This window comes from Chiloscyllium punctatum, chromosome 44, assembly GCF_047496795.1.
Source record: "Chiloscyllium punctatum isolate Juve2018m chromosome 44, sChiPun1.3, whole genome shotgun sequence".
Lineage (NCBI taxonomy): Eukaryota > Metazoa > Chordata > Chondrichthyes > Orectolobiformes > Hemiscylliidae > Chiloscyllium > Chiloscyllium punctatum.
Window position 1 is genome coordinate 21,312,194 of NC_092782.1, and position 27,005 is coordinate 21,339,198.

At 42.8% G+C, this 27,005-nt stretch overlaps 1 protein-coding gene across 1 annotated transcript in view; it reads left to right on the forward strand.

The window, feature by feature from the left end:
• Positions 1-27,005, forward strand: part of LOC140466796 (chloride anion exchanger-like) — a 73,817-nt gene that overhangs the window by 20,553 nt on the left and 26,259 nt on the right. The window contains exons 10-16 of the mRNA XM_072562437.1: positions 4,156-4,233; positions 5,519-5,614; positions 6,657-6,763; positions 22,998-23,067; positions 23,156-23,248; positions 23,536-23,631; positions 26,702-26,938. Of these exons, the coding sequence (XP_072418538.1) occupies positions 4,156-4,233; positions 5,519-5,614; positions 6,657-6,763; positions 22,998-23,067; positions 23,156-23,248; positions 23,536-23,631; positions 26,702-26,938 (777 nt within the window). The remainder of the gene's footprint in view (positions 1-4,155; positions 4,234-5,518; positions 5,615-6,656; positions 6,764-22,997; positions 23,068-23,155; positions 23,249-23,535; positions 23,632-26,701; positions 26,939-27,005) is intronic.

Consider the following 27,005-nt stretch of genomic DNA (forward strand, 5'->3'; position numbering starts at 1 on the left):
CCTTCTCTTCTTCCTCACCCAGTCTTGAATTGTCCAGGACTTCCAGGATTCTCTGAACTTATTGCTCCTACATTTCCCTCCAAAGGGTACATGTTGGATTTATACACTCTCCAGTGCTCCTCACTGCGCTGCTGTAGACTTACCTGCAAGGAGCTGGTCCCAATCTACTGTGGCCAGCTCCTGCTTTATTTTATTAAAATCTTCCTTTCCCCCAATCCAAAGCCATCTTTAGCAGGCCATCTATTTCCTTGTCCAGGACAAATTTGAACTGTACTATGTTGTGGTTGCTATTGATAAAATGTTCCCTCACTGCCACATTGAACACTTGTCTGGCTTCTTTCCCCAGAATCAGATCCAGCACTGAGCCTTTGACGTGTTGATACAAAAAACTCCCTTGGATATATTTCAAGAAATCCTCCATCTCTAAACCTTTAACATTATGACTGCCCAATTTATGTTGGGAAATTTGAAATCCCCTAGATTATGACTTTCACATTCCTCTGTGAACGGTCTACATATTTGCTCCACTATTCTGTGTCCCCTCCTGCTGCCAGACTGGCTTAAACTCCTCCCAAGTTTACTTGTAAGGATGTTAGTCCCAATGTGGTTTCGGTGCAATGTGCCATCTTCCTCAAAAATGATCCCAATGATCCAGGAATCTAAAAGCTTCCCTCTTGCACCAACTCTTGAGCCACGCGTCTGTCCTATTTTCCTATTTATAAATTCACTAGCATGTGGCACCAAGAGTAATCCAGAGATTACGACCTTTGAAGTCCTGCTTTTTAATCTACGGCCTAACTCCCTGAATTCTTTATGCAAGACCTTATTCCTCACTTTGCCCATGCCATTGGTACCAACATATGCCATCACCCTCTCCTTCAGGATGCCCTGTAGCTACTCAGTGACATCTGTGACCCTGGCACCAGGGAGGCAACACATCATTCTAGAACATAGAACATAGAACAGTATGTTACAGTACAGTACAGTTGGCCCTTGATGTTGTACCAACTTTTATCCTACTCTAAGATCAAACTAACCTACATACCCTACATTTTACTATCATTCATGGGTCCCTTAAGTGTTTCTAATGTAATTGACTCTACTATCACTGCTGGCAGTGCATTCCATGCACTCTCTATGTAAAGAACCTACCTCTGACATCTCCCCTAAACCTTCCTACAATCACTTTAAAATTATGCCCCCTTGTGATAGCCATTTCCCCTGGGGAAAATGTCTCTGGCTATCCACTCTACTTATGCCTCTCGTCATCTTAGTCAAAGATCACACAACACCAGTTTATACTCCAACAGGTTTATTTGGAAGCACTAGTTTTCAGAGTGCTGCTCCTTCATCAGGTAGCTGTGGAACAGGATCATAAGACACAGAATTTATAGCAAAATATCACACTGTCATGCAACTGAAATGATATATTGAACAAACCTAGAATGGGGTTGCAGGTTTCAATTCATTCGAGAATTCTGCTATAAATTCTGTGTCTTATGTTGCTGTTCCACAGTTACCTGATGAAGGAGTAGCGCTCCAAAAGCTAGTGTTGTGTGATTATTAACTTAGTCCACCTCAGTCCAGCACCGGCTCCTCCACAACATCTCATCATCTTGTACACCTGTATCAAGCCACTTCTTCACTCCTATGACAAAAGCCCTCGCTCCCTCAACCTTTCTTCACAAGACAAACCCTCTAACATCCTGGTAAATCTCCTCTGAACCCTCTCTAAAGCTTCCACATCCTTCCTATAATGAGGCGACCAGAACTGAACACAATATTCCAAGTGTGATCTAAGCAGCGCTTTATAGAGCTGCAGCATAACTTTGCAGCTCTTAAACTCAATCCCCCATTAATGAAAGCCAACACACCATACAACTTCTTCGTAAGCCTATCACCTTCCTTCTGCTGAAGAAGTGGCTGTTTGCCCCTAACTAAAGAATCCCTTATCATTATTGCTCTTCCTTTCTTCCTCCCTCTGTGCTGTGCAGTCAAGCTGTTTATGATGCCCAAAGCGTGGCTCTGGCTGAACTCCTCTGAGGTACCAGAACCCTCATCTGCTTCCAAAATGGAATACCAGTTAGTGAGTGGTACCCCAGGAGACACCTGCACTATCTGTGTGTACTTTCTGCACTGTCCGGTGGTTGCCCATTCCCTTGTATGACCACCTCTCTGAATATGCTATCCACGTAACTCTCAACCTCCACAGTGTCTCCAACCATTGTTCCAGCTCCAAGACTGGGGGTTCCAGCTTCTGAAGCCGGGACACTGCCTGCATGTGTGGTCATCTAGGATCATGACAGTGTCCAGAACACCCTACATTTTGTTTGACTCATTTATTGAAGTTTTTTGCAGGTGTCACAAGCAGCATGGGTGGGGGCAATTTCTCCAGCCTGCTCAACAAGTGCCTTGGCACCACTAGCCCCATTAATGGCACAACATTTGTGGCAACATTAGGTGGGAGTTTCCTCTGTACCCCTCAACCAAAGATCGAACTATCTATTTTTCACAGATTCTAGTGCTATCAGTGTCTGTTGGTTTCCATAGTTGTCAGGGTCAGATTGTGTAACTCCACAACACCACTCACACCTGTTTGTTGTGAGATTTATTTTCTTTCAGGTGAGGTGTAACAATGATCTACGAGAATACACTTGGTTCTATGACCTTTTTGTGCATGACATTGACATGACCCTCCTCAACCCTCTCACTCATACTCCATTTATGAAGGTGCCTGATGTCTGAGTGACACATCAAGCTACTTGTATTGAAATTGTGGGATTATTGGGTACTCAGTTTACTCAAGCACATGTAGCTCTTTATAGAATTAGGGAGCTGTTCCTCAGATCTTACCAGAACATTAAATCTTTTATGACCCTGGCCTACATCTTTCTAGTCATTCCTCTACTGCTAACCTCCAGGCCCAATGTCATCCAGGTCCTTCTTTTGTATCTGCGGGTGGATTTCATTGAGACACCAGCAACAATATCTCTCACCTCTCAGTGGCTATCTCAGTTAATACCTCAGGAGAAGTGTCAGAGAACTTTGGAACCATTTGTGGCCATCTGCCTGTGCCAATTCTGGTGATCTGCAAACTTTCATGAGCCATTTCCTCAGTGAGTCACAAACCCACTTCATGGCTTCCCTGGCTTCCAAAACATTGTCCATTTTGAGCTCTTGCCTCCGGGCAGCTCTTTGAGTGCCTAACTCTCCTGCTTGCATTTAAAAGCTTCATCATATCAGTGGTCTCAATATGATGCAGAGAATATGATTTGGAATTGTTCCCCAGGGATTGTGTTCTCAATCCCAGATTAAAAGTCCAATCCTAGAAATTTGTCTAGAAGTGAATAGAATAGAATCAATTGACACAGAAAACTGTGCCTGTCCTTTGGCAGAATTGGTTTTACACCTCTGCATTTTCCCATAGCCCTGCAAATTCCCCCTCTTCTCGTATTGATCTAATTCCTTTTGAACAATGATTATTGATTTGCCATCCATCACCTATTCAAGTCGTGGATTTCAGATCTTAACAATTAACTTTATTAGAAATAAATTATCCACATATTCTATGCCAAATTTTTCACATTTTGTTTAGATTAGATTCCCTACAGTGTGGAAATGGGCCCTTCAGCCCAACCAGTCCACACCGACCCTCTGAAGGATAACCCACCCAGACCCATTTCCTTCTGACTAATGCACCTAACACTATGGGCAATTTAGCATGGCCAATTCACCTGACCTGCACATATTTGGATTATGGGAGAAAACCTGAGCACCCAGAGGAAACCCACGCAGAACATGCAAACTCCACACAGACAGTCACCTGAGGCTGGAATCGAGCCTTGGGCCCTGGTGCTGTGAGGCAGCAGTGCTAACCACTGAGCCACTGTGCCACCCCAATGTGATAATGTGAGATCAATCCTCATCATTGGAAGCCACCTCTCCTGATCCATTGTATCATTCCTGTAAAGACTCTCTACACCCTCCCCAAAGCCTCAAAATACTCCCTAAACAACTGACCTATCAGGAACCAAGAGACTTTGCACCAAGAAACTGACTGCTGAACATACAGGGTGCTTAAAATTGAGGAAAATAGCAATTGAATAAAATGAGAACATTCTTAATTGATTAATCCATTGATTCATTTTGACACAGCTTGCTAGTCTGATATCTGCTGTGATGGTGATGATTGTAACTCTGGCCATTGGATTTCTGCTTGCACCACTCCCCAAGGTAGGTACTCAGACATTTATGCTCTAAAATGACAGTCTGGGCTTTAATGATGGCTTTTTATTGCCCATTGTAAACAGAGTCACCTGAGGTTGAGTAGAAACGGTGCAATCATTGAAATCTGACAAGTGCCTTTGCTGGTTTTAGGAGGTGTATGTAATGCATATCTCCATTTCACTGGAGAGCTATTGTTTAATCAGATAAAAAAAAGCAAGTTCTGCATAATTGGCAAAACTCATTTATTTGTCGTTTTGTTTGGCCATTTAGAGGGACAGGAGTGTCTGAAATTCAACTGCTCTTAACGTATGAAAACATGGAATTGTACAGAAGAGACCATTCACTTCTCTGTGGCCTCTTTGAAAGAGCTATCTAATAAATTTCACACCCCAGTTCTCTCCCAATGAACTTGGATGCTTTTTGTTTCAAGTATTGTTTTGATTCTCTTTTGAAAGCTATTATTGAATATGCTTTCAGTGCCATTTCAGATCATGAGCAATTGCATGCAAGCAATTCCCATCTCCATTTGCCATCATCTTAAATCAATGTATTTTGCTTGCAACCCCTCTTGCCACAGCAAACAGTTTCTTTTTATCTGCTCAGTTAAAACCCTTCATGATTTTTTAACACTGATCTAAGGAAAACACTTCTAGTTTCCCCATTGTTTGCACAGATCTGAGATCCCTCAACTCTGAAATAATTCTAGTAAATCCTGACTATACCTTTATCATTGCCTTGACATCCTTCATACAGTATCATACCTACAACTGCATACAATTCTGCAGATGAAAACAATTCCATATTTTATAAATGTTTGACCCAACCTCCTTGGTTTTGTACTCTGTAAATATGATACAACTTTAGAATACTGTATACAACTTTAAGATTTCTTAACAGAAGAAAGTGAAAAGTATAAAATTGTTTAAAGAAATAAAAATGATTTTCATTGTCTAATAATATATTAACAGACTGTAAAAATTATTAACTGCCTACGATAAAATTGATCGATGAGGCATTTTAGTTGGAACCCATTACCGTGTACACCTTTGGATAAGGTGTAGTCCTCATTCCCAGATAGAACTTTGTGGCATTGTTGCTCATACCTATTCATAATCTATAAGGGAGCTCAATATAAAGGATCTGAACAAAACAGTCAGCCTTGGAATGAAGCTCCATAACTCATCCATACAAATGTTGTATTTCTCTATCAGCAGAAGTCAGAATAGAAGGAGTCTGGTCTTTTAAATGTGTTGACACACCTATTTATTTTGTCTTTTTATTCTCCTCACAGTCGGTTTTAGGAGCTCTTGTCATCATAAATTTGAAAGGAATGTTAATGCAATTCAGAGAAATCGGGATTCTGTGGAAGAAAGACAAGTTTGACTGTGTAAGTGCAAATGAGACGCAGCGTCAGCTGCTGCATTTTGTAAGTGACTTCATCAGCTACCATTTTTGAGAAGCAGATTCCCAGATGTGGAGCTCAGAGAGAAAGTAGAGGAGATGACATCACAAAGAATAGGCAGAAGAAACACAATCAGCCCCGCATATGTTTCCCATTCAATCAAAGTCAGTAACAGGCAGTGAGGAAAGATGTACGCAAAAACTTTCTGGGATTCTGCCTGCCATTCAGGGCCTTTCTGAACGTCTGATTACCAGATTACCAGAACTGATTACCAGAACTATTGTGCTGTAATTAATTTTATAGAAATACTGGCACTTGGTTAGTGACCTTTTTATAACAACTGAGGAAATAGAACTTCCTGTTTCTTCCACGAATAAGTTATGAAACAGGAACTAACTTACAGTTGTCAACATTTGACCATTTTCTCTTTTTGTTCAACTTTTCGTTTTCTCTATTTCTGTTTCACTCTCCCCTTTTCTATGATTGTTTATTGCCCTGTTTTGATTTGACTTCATATCTCTGTTTTTCTGTTCTCTCTGTTTATCTTTCTTTCTTTCCCTTTCCTTCACCGTCTTTCCATTCCCTTTCCTCTTTCCAACCAGCACAATGATTTTGCTTTTAATGAGCACCTCCTCAGTCCAATAAGAGACACTCTTAACATTCTTCCTTCACCCAGTTATAAATATTTTGTGTTTTCTCTGAATGTAACAGTATGAAAATCCAGATTTTAAGTCCTTCAATATTCTCAGTATCTCAAAAGAGTAAGCCTCTTTCTTTAAACAAACTCCCTTTTAAATATCAAATTCAATATTAAAAAAAATATAAGCCAGTACCACTATTTTCTGAGTTGTTTCATCTACTTAGGTGACTTGAATGTCCCTCAGTGTTACTGCCTGCACTGTCACTCAGTGTTACTGTGACACTGTCTGGCAGTGTTACTCCTACATTACACCTCAGTATCAGTTTGTTAACAGGTTTTGAAGAAGGCTGAATCTATAATATTGACGCAAGTCTTCATTTCTTTCAGCTGGTTTGGATAATGGCTTTCATTGCTGCTGTTCTTCTTGGGCTTGACATTGGTCTCGGGGCAGGTGTAGGATTCGAACTGCTGACTGTTGTGTTCAGAACACAATTGTGAGTATATTCCGACCTATGAGCTGCTGTTTAGAGTTATGGACTCATGAATATTTTCATTGTTTTCTCTCTGAAATCTTTCCATCATTCCCAAAGCATGCTCCCAGAATTGAACACAATCTCCAGTTGAAGGTGAATTGTTATTACAAAGGTTACTCATAACTGCTTTGGTTTTGAACTCTGTTCATGGATTTTGAAATACTGGAATCCAGTTTAAACATTTGAAGTTTTCCACCTTGAATTGTTTGTGCATATTTATCTTCAGGCCCCTCTGCTCCTTTTGAATTGCATTTTAAAATTTTATTCTGTTGTTGCACATTTTTCACATCAGTTCACACTTCTCTGCATGCAATTTCATCTGCAACATATCCATCAGTTTCACCTCTTGAAATCTCTCACTGTCCTCCCCACACTTAACAAATTTTTCAACATTCCTGCCATATACAAATTTTGAAATTGCGTCATGTATACCCAAATGGTATATCATTCATGCACATCAAGAAAAGCATTGGTCATAGTATTGGTACCTGCAAAAATTGCATTGTACAATGTCCTGCAACTGAATTACAACTGCTGATTACTTGTCTCTGTTTCCTACCTCTTTTGCCCATGTGCTTTGACTTTTCTACAAGTCAATTGTGTGGCTTTTTATCAAAGACCTCTGGAAGTCCATCTAAACCACATCAATTGTTGTCATCAACCATCTCTGTTACCTCATCAAAAACTCAATCAAAATGAATCACTACCTTTAACAAACCTATGGCTTGCCTTCAATACTCCAAGATATTCCAAGTGACTTCTACTTGTGCTTCAGATTACTGCTTTGAAGATTGAGATTAAGCTTTAAGGTCTGTAGATGCTACAGATCCCTACACTCTATTCCTGGTGACTTACCAACTTTCAACAAAACAGCAAGTAAACTGTTACACTGGCCACACCCCCTTCCATTACAGCAAGTACACTGTGTGATGGTACCTGGTTTCAGCTTTTGGACACATTGCATAAAGCCCAATTTGTTGCATTGTTGCAAATTGTATTTTCCATAATTCCCTCTCTATCGCCTTGAACAAAGACTCTTCTCTTTCCATACTTCAGTTTTAATGGACTGTGAGAAATCTAAAACTCCATGCACAATCCAATCGCAGAAATGTATGTCAATGATAAGTGAATTGATGCTTTCTCTGTGCTTTTACTTCATTTTATTTCATTTTACGCTTTGATTATATTTTATCAAACACATATTGAAAGCTCTGCTAATGGTGTCATAAGTGGAGGTTTTTCTATTTACATGTGCTTTGTTAAAACATCATCTACAATGCTGATTGCACAGAGAAGGGTACTGACCTGGTTTGAATTGGCTGTTCATTCTGAAGCATTCCTGTGTCCAGTGAATCATCTCTGCCAGTTTGGCCATATTTCAACTTGTCATGGACTTTTCTTATCTATGGTGCTGTTCGGGCCTGTTCCATGACTTCCCCCTTATTAGAGATTGCTTCCTGCATTTTCTATTTTGTCAGTCACCATGTGGATTGGGCTGTTCCTTTTGTGATTCTCCCCTGCTTTGTCCTGTTGCTAGGTTACTCACTCACTGCCACTATCTTTTTTTTGGTGGGTCTTAGAACACCATTCAACATGATCATGACTGATCCTCTGTCTCAACACAATACTCCTGGTCTCTCCCATTCCCCTTGTTACCTTTAGCTTTTAGAAATGTATTTCTTTCTTAAACGCATTCAGTCACTTCATATTCTCCTGCAGTAGAGAATCCCACAGATTCACTACTCTTTGAAGAAATTTCTCACCTTATTTCAAAATTGCCTATTCCATATCCTGGGCAAGGGAAACGAGGGATGGTCAGTAGATGCTGGCCCAGGCAGCGATACCCAAATCCCACAAATGAATTTTAAAAAAGCAGGAATATTTGGATTTGGAGAAGATGACCTGAGGCCTATGTTAATACTGTCTTGGTCACTGTTAATGAGGCTGTAATCATTGGTTTATTGCAATGACTTTAATACGGGGGTTGGAAGTTCATTTCAGACTCAAATGTGACACCAAGATTGCAAACAATCTGCTTTAACCTTCTGGGGCAGAATGTGGATGATATATAGGAGGGGACCTCACGTAGATCATTGCAGGACCCTATAGGTGACCCTAAATGAGCAGGGAGAGAAATCACTATAAGTGATTCTCTGGCTATGATTGGATAGATAAGAATTGAAACAACACAGTGGTCCGGGCAGCTGGACAACAGTGGAGAAAGGTTAGAGAAGAATGATGTAGTCACTCTGTCAAAAGCTGCTGACACATTGAGGAGGATGGTGTGAAAGATTGAAGATGTATTGGGAGGATGAGGAAGTATCATTTGAGGGATTGAGTGCCAGAGCCGTGATGTTATGCTGCAACTGTACAAAATGTTAGTGTGGCCGCATTTGGAACATTGTGTACAATTCTTGTCGCCCCATCACAGGAAGGATGTGGAAGCATTGGAAAAGGTGCAGGGTAGATCTACCAGGATGTTGCCTGGTCGAGGGAAGGTCTTATGAGGAAAGGCTGAGGGACTTGAGTCTGTTCTCATTGGAGAGAAGAAGGTTAAGAGGAGATTTAATAGAGACATACAAGATGATCAGATTGGTTAGATAGGGTGGACAGTGAGAGTCCTTTTCCGAGGATGATGATGTCAGCTTGTACAAGGAGGCATAGCTACAAATTGAGGGTGATAGATTTAATACAGATGCCAGAGGAAGGTTCTTTACTCAGAGAGTGGTAAGGGCATGGAATGCCTTGCCTGCCAGTGTAGTTAGCTCAGCCACATTAGGGGCATTTAAATAGTCCTTGGATAAGTATATGGGTGGCACAATGGCACAGTGGTTAGCACTGCTGCCTCACAGTGCCAGAGACCCAGGTTCAATTCCAGCCTCAGGCAACTGTCTGTGTGGAATTTGCACATTCTCCCCGTGTCTGCGTGGGTTTCCTCTGGGGGCTCCGGTTTCCTCCCGCAGTCCAAAAATCTGCAGGTTAGGTGAATTGGGCATGCTAAATTGCCCGTAGTGTTAGGGGCAGGGATAAATGTAGGGGAATGGGTCTGGGTGGGTTGCTCTTCGGAGGGTCGGTGCGGGCTTGTTGGGCCGAAGGTCCCGTTTCCACATTGTAAGTAATCTAATGATGATGGAATAGTGTAGGGGATGGGCTTAGATTAGTTCACAGGTCGTTGCAACATTGAGGGCTAAAGGACCTGTTCTACGTTCTATGTTAGTTTTATCGCAGTGGTTAGGAAAAAGAAGGAAGCATATGTCAGGTATAGACAAGATAGATTGAGTGAATCCTTAGAAGAGTATAAAGGAAGTAGGAGTATGCTTAAGAGGGAAATCAGGAGGGCAAAAAGGCGACATGAAATAGCTTTGGTAAATAGGATTAAGGAGAATCCAAAGGGTTATTACAAATACATTAAGGACGAAAGGGTAACTAAGGAGCGAGTAGGGCCACTGAAAGATCAGCAAGGCAGCCTTTGTGTAGAGCTGCAGATGATGGAGGAATACTAAACAAGTATTTTGTATCAGTGTTTACTGTGGATAAGGACATAGAAGATATAGAATTTAAGAAAATCGATGGTGACATCTTGAAAAATGCCCTTATCACAGAGGAGGAAGTGCTGGATGTCTTGAAACGCATTAAAGTGGATAAATCCCCAGGGCCTGATTGGGTGTACCCTAGAGCTCTGTGGGAAGCTAGGGAAGTGATCACTAGGTCCTTTGCTGAGATATTTGTATCATCGATAGTCACAAGTGAGATGCCAGGAGGCTGGAGGTTGGTTAACATGGTGCCACTGTTTAAGAAACATGGTAAGGCTGAGCCAGGTAACTATGGACTGGTGAGCCTGACGTCAGTGGTGGGCAAGTTGTTAGAGGGGATCCTGAGGGACAAGTATTTGGAAAGGCAAGGACTGATTAGGGATTGTTGAAAGTGAGTACTGCATATGCTGGAGATCAGAGTCAAGATTAGAGTCGTGCTGGAAAAGCACAGCAGGTCAGGCAGAATTCGAGGAGCAGGAAAATCGACGTTTTAGGCAAAGGTCCTTCATCAGGAATGAGGCTAGGAGTCTCAGGGGTGGAGAGATAAATGGGAGGGGGGGGTAGGGCTGGGGAGAAGGTAGCTGAGAGTGCCATAGGTGGATGGAGGGGAGGGTGGAGCAGATAGGTGGGAAGAAAGATTAACTGATTAGGGAAATCATGTTTCATGAACTTGATTGAAGAAGTTACCAAGAGGATTGATGAGGGCAGAGCAGTAGACGTGATCTATATGGACTTCAGTAAGGCGTTCGACAAAGTTCCCCATGGTTGGCAAGGTTAGATCTCATGGAATACAGGGAGAATAGCCATTTGGATACAGAACTAGCTCGAAGGGTGTTGGTGGAGGGTTGTTTTTCAGACTGGAGGCTTGTGACCATTGGATTGGTGCTGCATCCGCTACTTTTCATCAATTATATAAATGATTTGGATGTGAATACAGGAGGTATAGTTAGTAAGTTTGCAGATGACACCAAAATTGGAGGTGCAGTGGACAGTGAAGAGGGTTACCTCAGATTACAACAGGATCTTGAACAGATTGGCCAATGGCCTGAGAAGTGGCTGATGGATAATTTAGATAATTTAGATAAATTTAGATAAATGCGAGGTGTTGCATTTTGGGAAAGCAAATCTTAACAGGACTTATTCACTTGATGGTAAGGTCTTAGGGAGTGTTGCTAAACAAAGAGACCTTGGAGTGCAGGTTCATAGCTCCTTGAAAGTAGAGTCGCAGGTAGATAGGATAGTGAAGAAGGCATTTGGTGTGCTTTCCTTTATTGGTCAGAGTATTGAGTAAAGGAATTGGGAGGTCATGTTGCCGCTCTACAGGACATTGGTTAGGCCACTTTTGGAATATTGTATGCAATTCTGGTCTCCTTTCTATCGGAAGGATGTTGTGAAATGTGAGAGTTCAGAAAAGATTTTCAAGGATGTTGCCAGGGTTGGTGGATTTGAGTTAGAGGGAGAGGTTGAATAGGCTGGGGTTGTTTTCCCTGGGGCGTTAGAGGCTGAACCTTATAGAGGTTTATAAAATTATGAGGGGCATGAATAGGATAAATAGACAAAGTCTTTTCCCTGGGGTTAGGGAGACCAGAACTAATCCCAAATGGAATTAGATTAATTTAGGATACCTGGTCAGCATGGACAAGTTGAACTAAAGGATTTGTTTCAATGCTGTACAGCTCTATGACTCTAAGTTTACTTCTGCTGGACCTAAAGGAAGGAAGATGAGAGCGATAAAAGGAATTGGCCAGGGTGAGAGGGAGTAGTGAGAACAAGGGTATCAATTGTGGAGGTCAGCATGGGATTCAGCAAATCAAAAGTTGTAGGAATGTTATAACAAATGAACATTTGAAGGCTAGCCAGCTGGAATGTCGAAATTGCAGTTCTAAGTTAATTGGGTAAAATTTTACCCATGGATGGATACAAAGGGAAATAAGCTTGTGACGTGGGTAGAGTAACACATGGAAGGTGACTGGAGATGGCCATAATTGTGATTTGAATAGTAAGATCATGTGAAATGGCAAATCAAGGATATGGCCATGAATATGGAAAGTTTACTTAAAGAGAGAGATTTTGGCAGGATAAACAAGTAATGAATTGAGAAGCAAGAAATCATAATGTGTTGAGATGAAGGTTGAATGTTAAAATAAAGACACTGAGCATTTCCCTTGTAGTTTATTCAAGGAATGCAGTATTACATTATAACTATGAAAACTATTATCTCCAGATTTCTAACAATCCTCTTTTACATTGAGTAAATAAGAAAGAGAGGGAAGGGGCAGGAAATGTGAGGAAATGTGAGTAAAAGTATTTCAAGCAATGGTTGGTGGGAATCTGGAACTCATTGCCTGTAAGTGACCCCGTAAAAACCCTTATAACATTTAAGAACTATTTACATGTGCACTTGCAGTGTCAAAGCATGCAAGGCTAGAGGCCAACTGCTGGAAAATAGGATTAGAATCATTAGGTGCTTGTTTTAAACTGACACAGATTTGATGGGCTGAAGGGCCTTTCTCTTTCGAGTGCTGTTGACCTCTATGATCGATGACTCTATGGAGTCTCCTGCTTTGCCTGGAGGGGAGGTCAGAGTGATCTACTCACAAGCGAGGGCATGGTTCCATTCCGAACCATCACAGATCTGTAGTCAGACACACTCAGTTGAGGTGACAACCTGAATGGATTGACTTTGAAGTGAAATAGATGACAGTTCAGAGAGTTTTCCAACAACACAATTCCTAAAACTCTTTTAGTGTCAGGAACAGATATACATCTGAGTTCTGAAAATGGTGTAAAGGAAGATGACATGCACAAAGTATTGAATGAATTGAATTGAATTGCATTGAATTGAATTTATTGTCAAAGGTACCGAGGCATAGTGAAAAGCTTTGTCTTGCAAGCAATACAGACAGATCACAGAGTTATATAGCATAGATAAGTAAATAAAGAGCAGCAAAAACAAAAGCACAAGTACAGGCAAATGTCAGCAGTTTGTGAGTCCATTCAATGTCCTTAACAACAGTAGGGTAGAAACTGTTTTGAAACCGGCTGGTGCGTGTGTTCAATCTCTGTACCTTCTCCTCGATGGTCGAGGTTGTAGAAAAACATTGACAGGGTGGGATGGATCTTTGAGAATGCTGGCGGCCTTTCATTGACAGTGGGCCTGTTAGATGGAGTCTAGAGATGGGAGATTGACCTTTGTGATCGTCTGGGCCGAGTTCACCACTTTCCATAACGTCTCTGATCTTGAATGTTACAGTTGCCATACCAGGTAGTGATACATCCAGAGAGAATGCTCTCAATGGCGCACCTATAAAAGTTGGCAAGGGTATTCGCCGTCTTGCCAAATTTCCTCAGCTGCCTGAGGAAGAAGAGACATTGTTGGGCCTTTGTAACCAGTACGTCCACATGAACCGATCAGGCAGGAAAGAAATGGTCGTGTGAGGGAGCCTTGGTTGACGAGGGAGGTTGAATGTCTAGTAAAGAGAAAGAAGGAGGCTTACATAAGGTTGAGGAAACAAGGTTCAGACAGAGCAGTGGAGGGATACAGGATAGCCAGAAGGGACCTGAAGAAAGGGATTAGGAGAGCTAAGAGAGGGCATGAAAAATCCCTGGCGGATAGGATCAAGGATAACCCCAAGGCATTCTATGCGTATGTGAGAAACCTGAGAATGACGAGAACGAGGGTAGGTCCGATCAAGGACAGTGGTGGGAGACTGTGTATTGAGTCGGAAGAGATAGGAGAGGTCTTGAACAAATACTTCTCTTCAGTATTTACGAACGAGAGGGACTGTATTGTTGAAGAGGAGAGTGTGAAACGGACTGATAAGCTAGAAGAGATATCTGTTAGGAAGGAAGATGTGTTGGACATTTTGAACAACTTGAGGATAGACAAGTCCCCCGGGCCTGACGGGATATATCCTAGGATTATGTGGGAAGCAAGAGAGGAAATTGCAGTACCGTTGGCAATGATCTTCTCGTCTTCACTGGCAACGGGGGTGGTACCAGGGGACTGGAGAGTAGCGAATGTTGTGCCCCTGTTCAAAAAAGGGAATAGGGATAACCCCGGGAATTACAGGCCAGTTAGTCTTACTTCTGTGGTCGGCAAAGTAATGGAAAGGGTACTGAGGGATAGGATTTACGAGTATCTGGAACGGCACTGCTTGATTAGGGACAGCCAGCACGGATTTGTGAAGGGTAGGTCTTGCCTTACAAGTCTTATTGAATCCTTCGAGGAGGTGACCAAGCATGTGGATGAGGGTAGAGCAGTGGATGTAGTGTACATGGATTTTAGTAAGGCATTTGATAAGGTTCCCCATGGTAGGCATATGCGGAAAGTCAGGAGGCATGGGATAGAGGGAAATTTGGCCAATTGGATAGAAAACTGGCTAACCGGTCGAAGTCAGAGAGTGGTAGTAGATGGTAAATATTCAGCATGGAGTCCAGTTACAAGTGGAGTTCCGCAGGGATCAGTTCTGGGTCCTCTGCTGTTTGTAATTTTTATTAATGACTTAGATGAGGGAGTCGAAGGGTGGGTCAGTAAATTTGCGGATGATACAAAGATAGGTGGAGTTGTGGACAGTGAGGAGGGCTGTTGTCGGCTGCAGAGGGACTTAGATATGATGCAGAGCTGGGCTGAGGAGTGGCAGATGGAGTTCAACCCTGCCAAGTGTGAAGTTGTCCATTTTGGAAGAACAAATAAGAATGCGGAATACAGGGTTAATGGTAGGGTTCTTGGTCAGGTGGAGGAACAGAGGGATCTTGGGGTCTATGTACATAGATCTTTGAAGGTTGCCACTCAGGTGGATAGAGTTTGTAAGAAGGCCTATGGAGTATTATCGTTCATTAGCAGAGGGATTGAATTCAAGAGTCGTGAGGTGATGTTGCAGCTGTACAGGACTTTGGTTAGGCCACATTTGGAGTACTGTGTGCAGTTCTGGTCGCCTCACTTTAGGAAAGATGTGGAAGCTTTGGAGAGGGTGCAGAGAAGATTTACCAGGATGTTGCCTGGAATGGAGAGTAGGTCGTACGAGGATAGGTTGAGAGTTCTCGGCCTTTTCTCGTTGGAACGGCGAAGGATGAGGGGTGACTTGATAGAGGTTTATAAGATGATCAGAGGAATAGATAGAGTAGACAGTCAGAAACTTTTTCCCCGGGTACAACAGAGTGTTACAAGGGGACATAAATTTAAGGTGAAGGGTGGAAGGTATAGGGGAGATGTCAGGGGTGGGTTCTTCACCCAGAGAGTGGTGGGGGCATGGAATGCGCTGCCCGTGGGAGTGGTAGAGTCAGATTCATTGGCGACCTTTAAGCGGCATTTGGATAGGTACATGGATGGGTGCTTAATCTAGGATAGAAGTTCGGCACAACATCGTGGGCCGAAGGGCCTGTTCTGTGCTGTATTGTTCTATGTTCTATGAAGAGTCCAAGAAAGCTTGTTGTGGATGACCACTCCCAGGAGCTTGACACTCTGCACTCATTCCACCTCAGTACTGTTAATGTGTAGGGGGGTATGAGTAACATCCTACCAAAAGTCAATCATAAGTTCCTTGGTTTTGCTGGTATTGAGAGCTAGGTTGTTCTCAGTTCACCATTGTTTCAGGTCTTCCACCTCCTGTCTGTAATCTGTTTCGTCACCATCTGAGGTTCGACCACCTATGGTGGTGTCATCAGTGAATTTATAAATGGCATTAGTCTGGTATTTGGGAGCAATCATGGGTATACAGTGAGTACAGTAGGGGCTGAGTATGCACCCCTGGGGGGCTCCAGTGTTAAATGTTAGTGAGGATGAAATATTGTCCCCAAACTTCACTGATTGTGGCCTGTGAGTCAGGAAACTGAGGATCCAGTTGCAGAGAGTGGGACTTAGTCCGCGATCACTAAGTTTAGTAATCAGTCTCGAGGGGATAATAGTGTTGAAGGCTGAACTGTAGTCAATGAGTAGGATTCTTATGTAGCTGTTCTTGGTGTCAAGATGTTCTAGGGAGGAGTGAAGGGCAAATGATATGGCATCTGACGTGGATCTGTTGGCTTGATAGGCAAATTGGAGTGGGTCAAGAGTAGTAAGGAGGCTGGAGTTGATTATTGCTATGACCAGCCTTTCAAAGCACTGCATGACCACTGAAGTTAGGGTCATTGGGCGATAGTCATAGAGACATGCTACATGAGCCTTCTTAGGCACAGGGATGATGATGGCCCTCTTGAAACAGGCAGAGTCAGTGGCCTGCTGCAGGGAGAGATTGAAGATGTCCGAGAAGACCTCTGCCAGTTGACCTGCGCATGCTCTGAGTGCACGGCCTGGTACCCAGCCTGGTCCCATCGCTTTCCTTGGATTCACACAAACGAAAACTAAACTGAGCTCTGATGCAGTGAGGGTTGGGATAGCTTCATCAGGACTTGTCAGAATAGGTGTTACCTCTCCGTCAAAAGTCTGCTCAAAGCGAACATAGGCAGTGTTGAGATGATCAGGGAGGGATATCGTCTCCTTTTAGAAACTGTGATATCATTCAGTCCCTGCCATAGTCACCATGTGTCTGTCTGGGTCTCTAGTTTGGATCAGTATTAGTCCTTGGCTGTCTGAGTGGCTCTGCGAAGGTCATACTTGGATTCTTTATATTTGAGTGGGTCTCCTAATCTGAAGGCCTTATACCTGGTTTTAAGTAGGTTCTGTATGTCTTGATTCATCCGGGGTTTCCTGTTGGGGAACATTCAGATTGACTCCCTTGGTATGCAGTCCTCCACATACTTGCTGATATAGTCGGTGACGGTGGTGGTCTACTCAACCACGTACCTGCGAACTGTTTGAAGACGGCCCAATCAGCCGATTCCAGACAGCACCGTAGTTGATCCTCTGCCTCCTCCGACCAGTACCACACCTGTATCTGCGAAGGGGTCTCCTGCTTGAGCTTTTGCATGTAAGTCAGGAGTGCAAGATAGTTTCATAGTAATAGAAGTGAGAGTGGGCCTTTGGCCCATCGAACCTGCTCTTCCATTCATTAAGATCATGGCTGACCATTGTCTCAGCTCTTCCAACCTGCGTTATCCCCATAACCCTTAATTCCCCTACCAAGCAAAAACCCATCCAACTGTGTCTTGAATATATTTAATGAAACTGCCTCTACAGCTTCCTTGGGCAGAGAATTCCATAGATTCACAATTCTCAGGGAAAAGCATATTTTCCGCATCTCTGTCCTAAATCTACTCCCCCATAATCTAGAGGCCATGTCCCTTAGTCCTAGTCTCACCCACCAGTAGAAACAACTTGCCTGCCTCTATCTTATCTATGTAAAAATGAAGACTGCAGATGCTGGAGATCATGTTCGAAAAGTATGGCGCTGGAAAAGCACAGCAGGTCAGACAGTGTTCAAGGAGTAGGAGAGTCGATGTTTTGGGCATAAGTCCTTCATCAGGAATGTGCGGGTGGGGCAGGGGGGAAGGTAGCTAGGCAGACGATAGGTAGATGCAGGTGGGGGGTGATTGTGATAGGTCGGTGGGGAGGGTGGAGCGGATAGACGTGAAGGAAGATGGACAGGTAAGACAGGTCAAGAGGGTGGTACTGAGTTGGAAGATTGGATCTGGGATAAATTGGGGGGAAGGGAGATTAGGAAACTAGTGAAGTCGATGTTGATTCAGTGCGGCTGTTGAAGCGTTCTTCCTCCAGTCGTCGGGTGGCTTGGATTTGGCGTTGGAAGAAGTCCAGGATTTTCATATCCTTGGCAGAGTGGAAGGTGGAGTTGAAGTGCTTGGCCACAGAGCGGTGGAGATTTTTGGTGCGTGTGTCCCAGAGGCGTTCCCTGAAACGTTCTGCGAGTTGCCGTCCTGTCTTCCCAATGTAGAGGAGACCACATTGAGAGCAACGGACACTGATGAGATGATAGGATGTGCATGAAAATCTCTGCTGGATGTGGAAGGATCCTTTGGGGCTCTGGATGGAGGTGAGGGAGGAGGTATTGGCTCAGGTTTGCAGAGGCAAGGAATGGTGCCAGAAGTGAAGGATGGGTTGGTAGGGGGCGTGGAACTGATAAGTGAGTCGGGGAAGGAATTGTCTCTGCGGAATGCTGATAGGGGTGGAGGGAAATATATCCTTAGTAGTGAGTTCTGATTATAGGTGGCAAAAATGTCAGAGTTTAATCTGGAGATTAGTGGGGTGGAAGGTGAGGACCAGGGAGTTCTATCCTTGTTGCGATTGGATGGGTAAGGTTCAAGGTTGGAGGTGCTGGAACTAAAGGACATGTGCTGGAGAGCATTGTTGACCATGTGGGAGGGGAAATTGCAGTCCTTGAAATAGGAGGCTATCTGGGATGTCCTGGAATGGAATTGCTCCACCTGGGAGTAGATACAGCAGAGGTAGAGGAATTGGGAATAAGGGATTGTGTTTTTACAGGTGTTCTGTGGGAGTCGTTGGGTTTGAAGTAAATGTCCATGTTGATTGATTGCTGGAGATAGAGATAGAGGAGTCCAGGTAAACTTGAGGTTAAGATGGAAGGTGTTCGTGAAGCTGATGAACTGTTTAACCTCCTTGTGGGAGCATGAAGTGGCACCGATATATTTATAGATTGTCAGCCTATATCTATTAGATTAGATTCCCTACAGTATGGAAACAAGGCATTTGGCCCAACAAGTCCTCACCGACCCTCGGAAGAGAAACCCAGCCAGATCTATTCCCCCATTCCATATTTACTCCTGACTAATGAAAATGGGCAATAAAACATGGCCAATTCACTTGAACTGTACATCTTTGGATTGTGGGAGGAAACCCATGAGGAAAACATACAAACTCCACACAGATAGTTTCCCCTGAGGTGGGAATCAAACTCCAGTCCCTGGCACTGTGAGGGAGCAGTGCTAGCCACCATGCCGCCCTCAAAGAGAAAAGTTAGTGATGTTTCACTTTTACCAGACTGGGCTCAGTCTGCAAATCACTGGTACATTTCAAAGTCACTGGGACAATTAATCTGACTATCAATACATATGTAAATATTGTGTACAATATCTTGCTGCATTTGTAAAATGTTAAAGGATTGGTGTACAATAATTAACATTTGCACCACATTGGTGTCAGGCAATAACCATCTGTAATGATAGTATCTCACCATTTCCGTGTTACCATCACGGAATCCTCCACTATCAACATCCTGTGGTTACCATTGACCATAAACTGACATGGGCCAGCTATATAAGTACAGTGACTACAAGAGCAGCTCAGAAACTATAATACTGCGGTGAGTAACTCACTTCCCAACTCTCCAAAGCTTGGCAACAGTCTACAAGGGCTCAAGTCAGGCATGTAGTGGAATGCTCTCCACTTGCCTGATTGAGTGCAGTTCCACTAACACTCAGGAAGGTTGACACTAACTTCACCATGCAGTTGGCTTGATCTGCACACATCCACCACCTTTACCATTCAGTTCCTTCACCAGATATGCATAGTGGCAAAAGTGTATACCTTCTGCAAGATGCACTGAAGCAACTCACCAGTGCTCCTCTGACATCATCTTCCAACGTGACCTCTTGGGACTTCAGTAAAGCTTTCAACAAGTTTCCTCATGTCAGCAAGGTTAGATCACACGAAATAGAGGGAGAGCTAACTATCTAGATACAGAACTGGGCTCTCAGGTAGAATACAGAGGGCGGTGGTGGAGGGTTGCTTTTCAGACTGGAGGCCTACAACCAGCAGTGTGCCGCAAGGATCATTACTGGATCTGCTACTTTTTGTCATTTATATAAATGATTTAGATGTGAACATAGGAGGTATAGTTAGTAAGTTTGCAGATGAAACCAAAATTGGAGGTGTAGTGGATAGCGAAGAAAGTTACCTCAGAGTGCAAATGGGATCTTGATCAGATGGGCCAATGGGCTAAGGAATGGCCAATGGAGATTAATTCAGATAAATGTGATGTGTTGCATTTTGGAAAGACAAATCAGGACAGCACTTATAAACTTAAAGGTAAGGTCCTGGGGAATGTTGCTGAGCAGAGATCATGGAGTGTAGGTTCATAGTTCCTTGAATGTGGAGTCACATGTCGATAAGATAGTGAAGAAATGCTTGCCTTTCATGGTGAGTGCATTAAGCCTAGGAGTTGAGAGGCCATGCTGCAGCTGTACAGGATATTGATTAAGCCACTTTTGGAATACTGTGTGCAATTCTGGTCTCCCTATGATAGGAAGGATGTTGTGAAACTTGAAAGGGTTCATATTGTATGGATGAATTTTAAATTTACAACATTTACATGGATGTTGCCAGGATTGGAGGGTTTCAGCTATGGGGAGAGGCTAAAGATTAGATTAGATTACATTACATTACATTACAGTGTGGAAACAAGCCCTTCAGCCCAACAAGTCCACACTGACCCGCCGAAGCGCAACCCACCCATACCCCTACATTTACCCCTTACCTAACATTATGGGCAATTTAGCATGGCCAATTCACCTGACCTGCACATCTTTGGACTGTGGGAGGAAACCGGAGCACCCGGAGGAAACCCACGCAGACACGGGGAAAACGTGCAAACTCCACACAGTCAGTCACTGGGGTTAGTTTCACTTAGTTTTGCCTACTTGCGAAATGTTTCAGGGAACACCTCTGGGACATCCGCACCAACCAACCCAACTGCCCCGTGGCTGAACACTTTTACTCTCCCTCCCACTCCGCCAAGGACATGCAGGTCTTTGGCCTCCTCCATCGCCAGAACCTGGCCAAACGACACCTGGAGGATGAGCGCCTCATCGTCAACCTAGGAACCCTCCAACCACAAGGGATGAATGCAGATTTCTCCAGCTTCCTCATTTCCCCTTCCCCCACCTTATCTCAGTTCCAATCCTCAGACTCAGCACCGCCTTCTTGACCTGCAATCTTCTTCCCAACCTCTCCTCCCCCACCCTCTCTCCAGCCTATCACCCTCACCATAACCTCCTTCCACCCATCGCATTCCCAACGCCCCTCCCCAAGTCCCTCCTCCCTACCTTTTATCTTAGCCTGCTTGGCACACCTTCCTCATTCCTGAAGAAGGGCTTATGCCCGAAATGTCGATACTCCTGCTCCTTGGATGCCGCCTAGACCTGCTGCGCTTTTCCAGCAACACTTTTTTCAGCTCTGATCTCCAGTATCTGCAGTCCTCACTTTCTCCTAAGTATCCAAGGTCTTTTCTCCAAGGTGGGGGAGTCCAAAACTAGACGGCATAGACTTACGGTGAGAGAGAAAAGACTTAATAGGGACCTAAGGGGAAACTTTTCCATGCAGAGGATAGTGTGTGTATGGAATCAGCTGCCAGGGGAAGTGGTGGAGGCTGGTACAATTACAACATTTAAAAAACATCCAGATGGGTATATGAATAGGAAGAGTGTAGAAGGATATGGGCCAAATGTTGGCAAATAGGACTAGATTTATTTAGGACATCTGGTTGGCTGAAGTTAGACCAAGGGTCTGTTTCCATGCTGTATATCTCTATGGCACTATAACATTGTCACTACACCATCTTTCCAGATGGACAAGTTCAGTGGATACATGGGAACACCACCACCTGCACATTCCTCTCCAAACCATTCACCACCCTGACTTGGAAATATATTGCTGTTCCTTCAGTATTGCTGGGTCAAACTCCTGTAATTTCCTCCCTAAACCCACTGTGGGTCTACCTACTGCAGCAGTTCAAGAAGCCAGCTCACCATCTCCTTCTCAAGGGGCAAATAGGGATGGATAATAACAGAGACACATTGTAGGGATGAATCTTAAAAATTGCAGCAAGTGATGTAAGTTCATTTGTGCTATGTAGTCTGTTTGTATAGTATTAATAAGCAGGTAATGTGTGTAAAGCATTTGGTGTTTTGTCATTCACCAATAAAGAATCTTTATTTAAATTACCTACCACCACTGTAGCACTTGGATCAGTATACAGAAACACAATGGTAAAAAGTAGTAATCAGTTCAAACAACTATCCAGTACATAGGGATCATCATCATCTGTTGTGTTGAGAATGATTCACCCTCATGGAAAGTTAGATGGACAGTAGTGAGGTATCAGTGGTATGGTGGGTTTGCAGATGTAGTCGAAATCTTGTAATGGCCTAGTTGCCTCTTCCCCAGTAAGCAGTCATGATGTTACTGGATTTTTAGCTTGAGCTACTGCCCTCTCTTTCCTCATCTCTTTTATTGCTCTCTCAGTCGATACATTTGTTGATTGAAATGCCCTGTTACCATTGGGTGGATCGCCATCTTGATCATGACTGGGCTACTGCTTCTCATGTGTGATGTTAACAGAGTTGAGCTTCTGGGAAGTTTCAAAATTGTTTTTTGAATGTTTCCCTCAGGCTCCCACGTGATCAGATCCCCTGCATTGTCTTGTGCAGACCATCTGATTGTATAGTGTTGAGCTGAGCATTCTGATGACATGCTATATCCATCACAACTGATGAGATTAACATAGTCACTAACTTTGGCCTCTGTGTCTAGGAAGACCATGATATTTGTTATTTAGCTTGCTTACTTAACTTGCATGATTAAGTACAATGCAGATTAACAAATTCTAGCGCTTTGATATAACATAGTGTGCAGAAGAGTACTACACAACAGACTTTGAGTGTAATGTTGGGTCAAGAGTCACGTGGAAATAAAAAAAAAAGCAGATCGACCAATATATGGGAATGATCAGCACATTGTGTTTTATTTTCAGTCCACAATGTTCCGTATTGGCAAATATTAGTGGAACGGATATCTACAAGAACAGGAAAGACTACCTCAATGTAAGGAAATTATTTTATCATCATCCAACACCATTGGATTTCTTTAATAAATCTGTACATCTACCAGTTTAACTTGTTCTCACCTCAGATTTATGAGCCTGAAGGAGTAAAGATCTTTCGATGCCCTTCACCAATTTTCTTTGCAAACGTCGACTTCCTCAGGAGCAAACTCATTGAGGCTGTAAGTTGCCATTTATCATATAATTTGAAACATGACATGGACTATTTCTCCTGGTTTTAATATTGCTCAGTTTGTTCAAAGCTATTTCATTAATTGCTTGATGTTGTATAATTAATTTTGATTTTCAGTAAAATTAAAATAGCCCAAGATGAAATATCTAAACTGTTTTGAATGGTCTGGAATAATCTGGAATACATTATGTTTTGATATATTTCGGGTGATTCTATTTGATTATGACAGTGAGATTTCATCCAAGTAACTAAACTCCTGGAAACTCCTTTCTGCAGATTGGGTTTAATCCACTCCGAATCCTCCGGAAAAGGAATAAAGCTCTGAAGAAGATCAAAAAAATGTTGCGGAAAGGAGAATTAGTCATCACTTCAGTAAGTTCTGTTTCTTGTAAAGTAGAAAAACCTGGAAATTACAGTGTCAAGATGTAAGATATACTCAGTGGATCTCATTACAAGTTGGACAAAGAGCGAAGAATTGGGATACTCTCAAAATGAATTGTGTCTGACTAACTTAATAGAGTTTTTAAAGTAAGTCTCAACAAGAGTGGATAGAGGAGAACTGTGATATGTGTTGTATTTGGACTTCCAGAAGGCATTTCATAAGGTAGATAACAAAAGGGTGTTCGATAAGGCGCTACATAAAAGACTCATCCATAAGATAAGAATGCATCATGTTGTGGGGAATGTACTAGCATAGATAACTGGTTAACCAACAGAAAGCAGAGAGTTGGAATAAATGGATGTTTCTCTGATTGGAGATCAGTGGTGAGCAGGGTGCTGCAGGGTCGATATTGGGCCTGAAACTTTCATGATATACATAAATGATTTGGAAGAAGACAAGTGTAACGCATCCAAGTTTGCTGATGATACTAAATTGAGTGGAAAAAGCAAAGTGTGCAGAGGATGTGGAGGGTCTGCAGAGAGATTTAGATAGGTTAAGTGAGTGGGCAACAGTCTGGCAGATGGAGTACAATGTTGGTAAATGGGAGGTTATCCACTTTGGAAGTAAAAATAATACATTAGAGTATTATTTAAATGGTGAAAGATTGCAGCATGCTGTAATGCTGAAGGACCTAGGAGTGCTATCATAAATCGCTACAAGTTGATTTGCAGGTGCAACAGATAATCAGGAAGGCAAATGGAATTTTGGTCTTCGTTGCTCGATGGATTGAATTTAAGAGCAGGGAGGTACTGCTGCAATTGTACAAGGTGTTGGTGAGGCTGCACCTGGAGTATTGTGCACAGTTCTGATCTCCTTACTTGAGGAAGGACATACTGGCTTTAGAAGCAGTGCAGAGGAGGTTCACCAGGTTGATTTTGAAGATGAGGGGGTTATCTTCTGAGGAGAGGTTAAGCCACCTGGGACTGTACTCCTAGAATTTAGAAGAATGAGAGGGGATCTTCTAGAAACATAAAATTATGAAAGGGGTACATACAATAGAGGCAGGCAAGTTGTTTCCGCTGGTGGGTGAGACTAGGACTAGGGGACATGGCCTCAAGATTAGGGGGAGTAGATTTAGGACAGGGATGAGGAGGAACTGCTTTTCCCAGACAGTATTGAATCTATGGAATTCTCTGCCCAAGGAAGCATAGAGACAGCTGCATTAAATATATTCAAGACACAGTTGGATGGGTTTTTGCTTGGTAAGGAAATTAAGGGCTATGGCTACCTGCATGGATAGAGAATTGGCTAATGGGCAGGCAACAGTAGGTGGGGATTAGAGGTTCAATTTCAGATTGACAATCTGTGACTTGTAGGGTTCTGCAGGGATCAGTGTTTGGACTTCCGCAGTTAACAATATATATTAATAACTTGGCGGAAGGAACTGAAGCCAAATTTGCAGACAACACAAAATAGATGGAAAGGCAAGCTGAGAGGGAAATACAGAGAGATAGGTTAAGTCACAGGTAAAAAGTTGGCAAGTAGAATATCATATGGGAAAAGGTTTATTTTGGAAGGAAGAACAAGAAGAAACAAATACCAATTAAATAGAAAAAACCTGCAACACAATGGGATTTGGCGATACTTGTATATATAACATAGCAAGCTAGCACACAGGTGCAGCAGGTAATCAGGAAGGCTAATGGATTGTTTGCCCCTATTTCAAAGGGCTTGGAATATAAGGGTAGGGAGGTCTAACTCCAACTGTACCAAGTGCTGGTGAGGTCACATCCAAAGTACTGTGAGCAGTTTTGATCCCCTGATTTAAGGTAAGTTCTCATTTAATTGGAGAAAGTTCACTAGGTTGATCCCTGGTATGCAGATTGCTTTGTGAGCAAAGATTAAATGGGTTGGGGCTTTACTCACTGGAGGTTAGAAGAATAAATTGAGACTGCATTGAAACATCTAGGATTCTTAATGGGCTTAACAGGGTAAATGTTGAGAGGGTACTTCCTCTAATGGGAGAGTCTACGACCAGAGGGCATAGTCTCAGCATAAAGGGGTGCCAATTTACGACTGAGATGATATGGAATTTCTTTCTTTCAGAGAGTTGTGAGTCTTTGAACTTCCATGCTTCAGATAGCTGTGAGGGCATAATCATAGAATCATAGAGTCATACAGATGCACAGCACAGAAACAGATTCTTTGGTCCAAATTGTCCATACCAACTAGATATCCTAACCTAATCTGGTCCCATTTACCAGCACTTTGCCCATATCCCTCTAGACCCTTCCTATTCATATACCCATCCAGATGCTTTTTACATGTTGTAATTGTACCAGCTTCCACCACTTCCTCAGGCAGATCATTCCATACACATGATCAAGATGGCGATCCACCTGTGTGAAAAAGTTGTTCCTTAAGTCCCTATTAAATGTTCCCCCTCTCATCCTAAACCTATGCCTTCTAGTTCTGGACTCCAGATCTTGTTTATTTATCCTATCCCTGCCTCTTATGATTTTATAAACCTCCATAAGGTCACCACTCAAACTCTAATGCTCCAGGGAAAACAGACCTGCCTATTCAGCGTTGTGCACATTTAAAACAGAAATAGATAAATTCTTGATGGGGCGGGGGGGGGGGGGGGGAGTGGAATCCGGGGTTACAGGGAAAAGACAGGAAAGTAGATGTGAGGGATGTCAGATCAGGCAAGATCTTATTAAATTGTGGAGCAGGTTTGAGGGGACAACTGTATATGAAACACAGCAAGCTGGCACATGGCTGCAGCATGTAATCAGGAAGACTAATGGAATGTTGGCAATTATTTCAAGAGAGTTGGAGTATAAGAGTAGGGAAGTCTTAGCAGTACAAATTCTGTTCCTATTTCTTATGATCCTATGGTCTAATGGATCAGAAAATTAGTCAAATATTACCCAAATCCTTATAGTACTGCATACTCAAATGTGGCAGTTGTGCACCATAAACCCTTTCAATACTGTATTTAAACTCTTTTGTATCTCCATATCTATCATATCCAATCATATTAATGTTTTCATGCAGAAAGGCTATGTTCAAACTGCAGATAGAAGTCAGGAGAGTGACTCGGAAAATGAAGATAATAACACGATTGAAGAACTGGATAAAGCGACAGATATGAAGGAGTTGCCGATGCGGATTGATTGGAAATTACCTCTTCCAGCTGGTCTTTGTGTTCCCACTGTGGAAATACATAGCATTGTCCTTGACTTTGCTGCAGTATCTTTCCTGGATGTGTCTGCTATGAAAGGCTTGAAATCGGTAAGCAAACAAAAACAGAAATTGCTGTAAAGTTCAGCAGGTGTGGCAGCATCAATTTCAAAACATG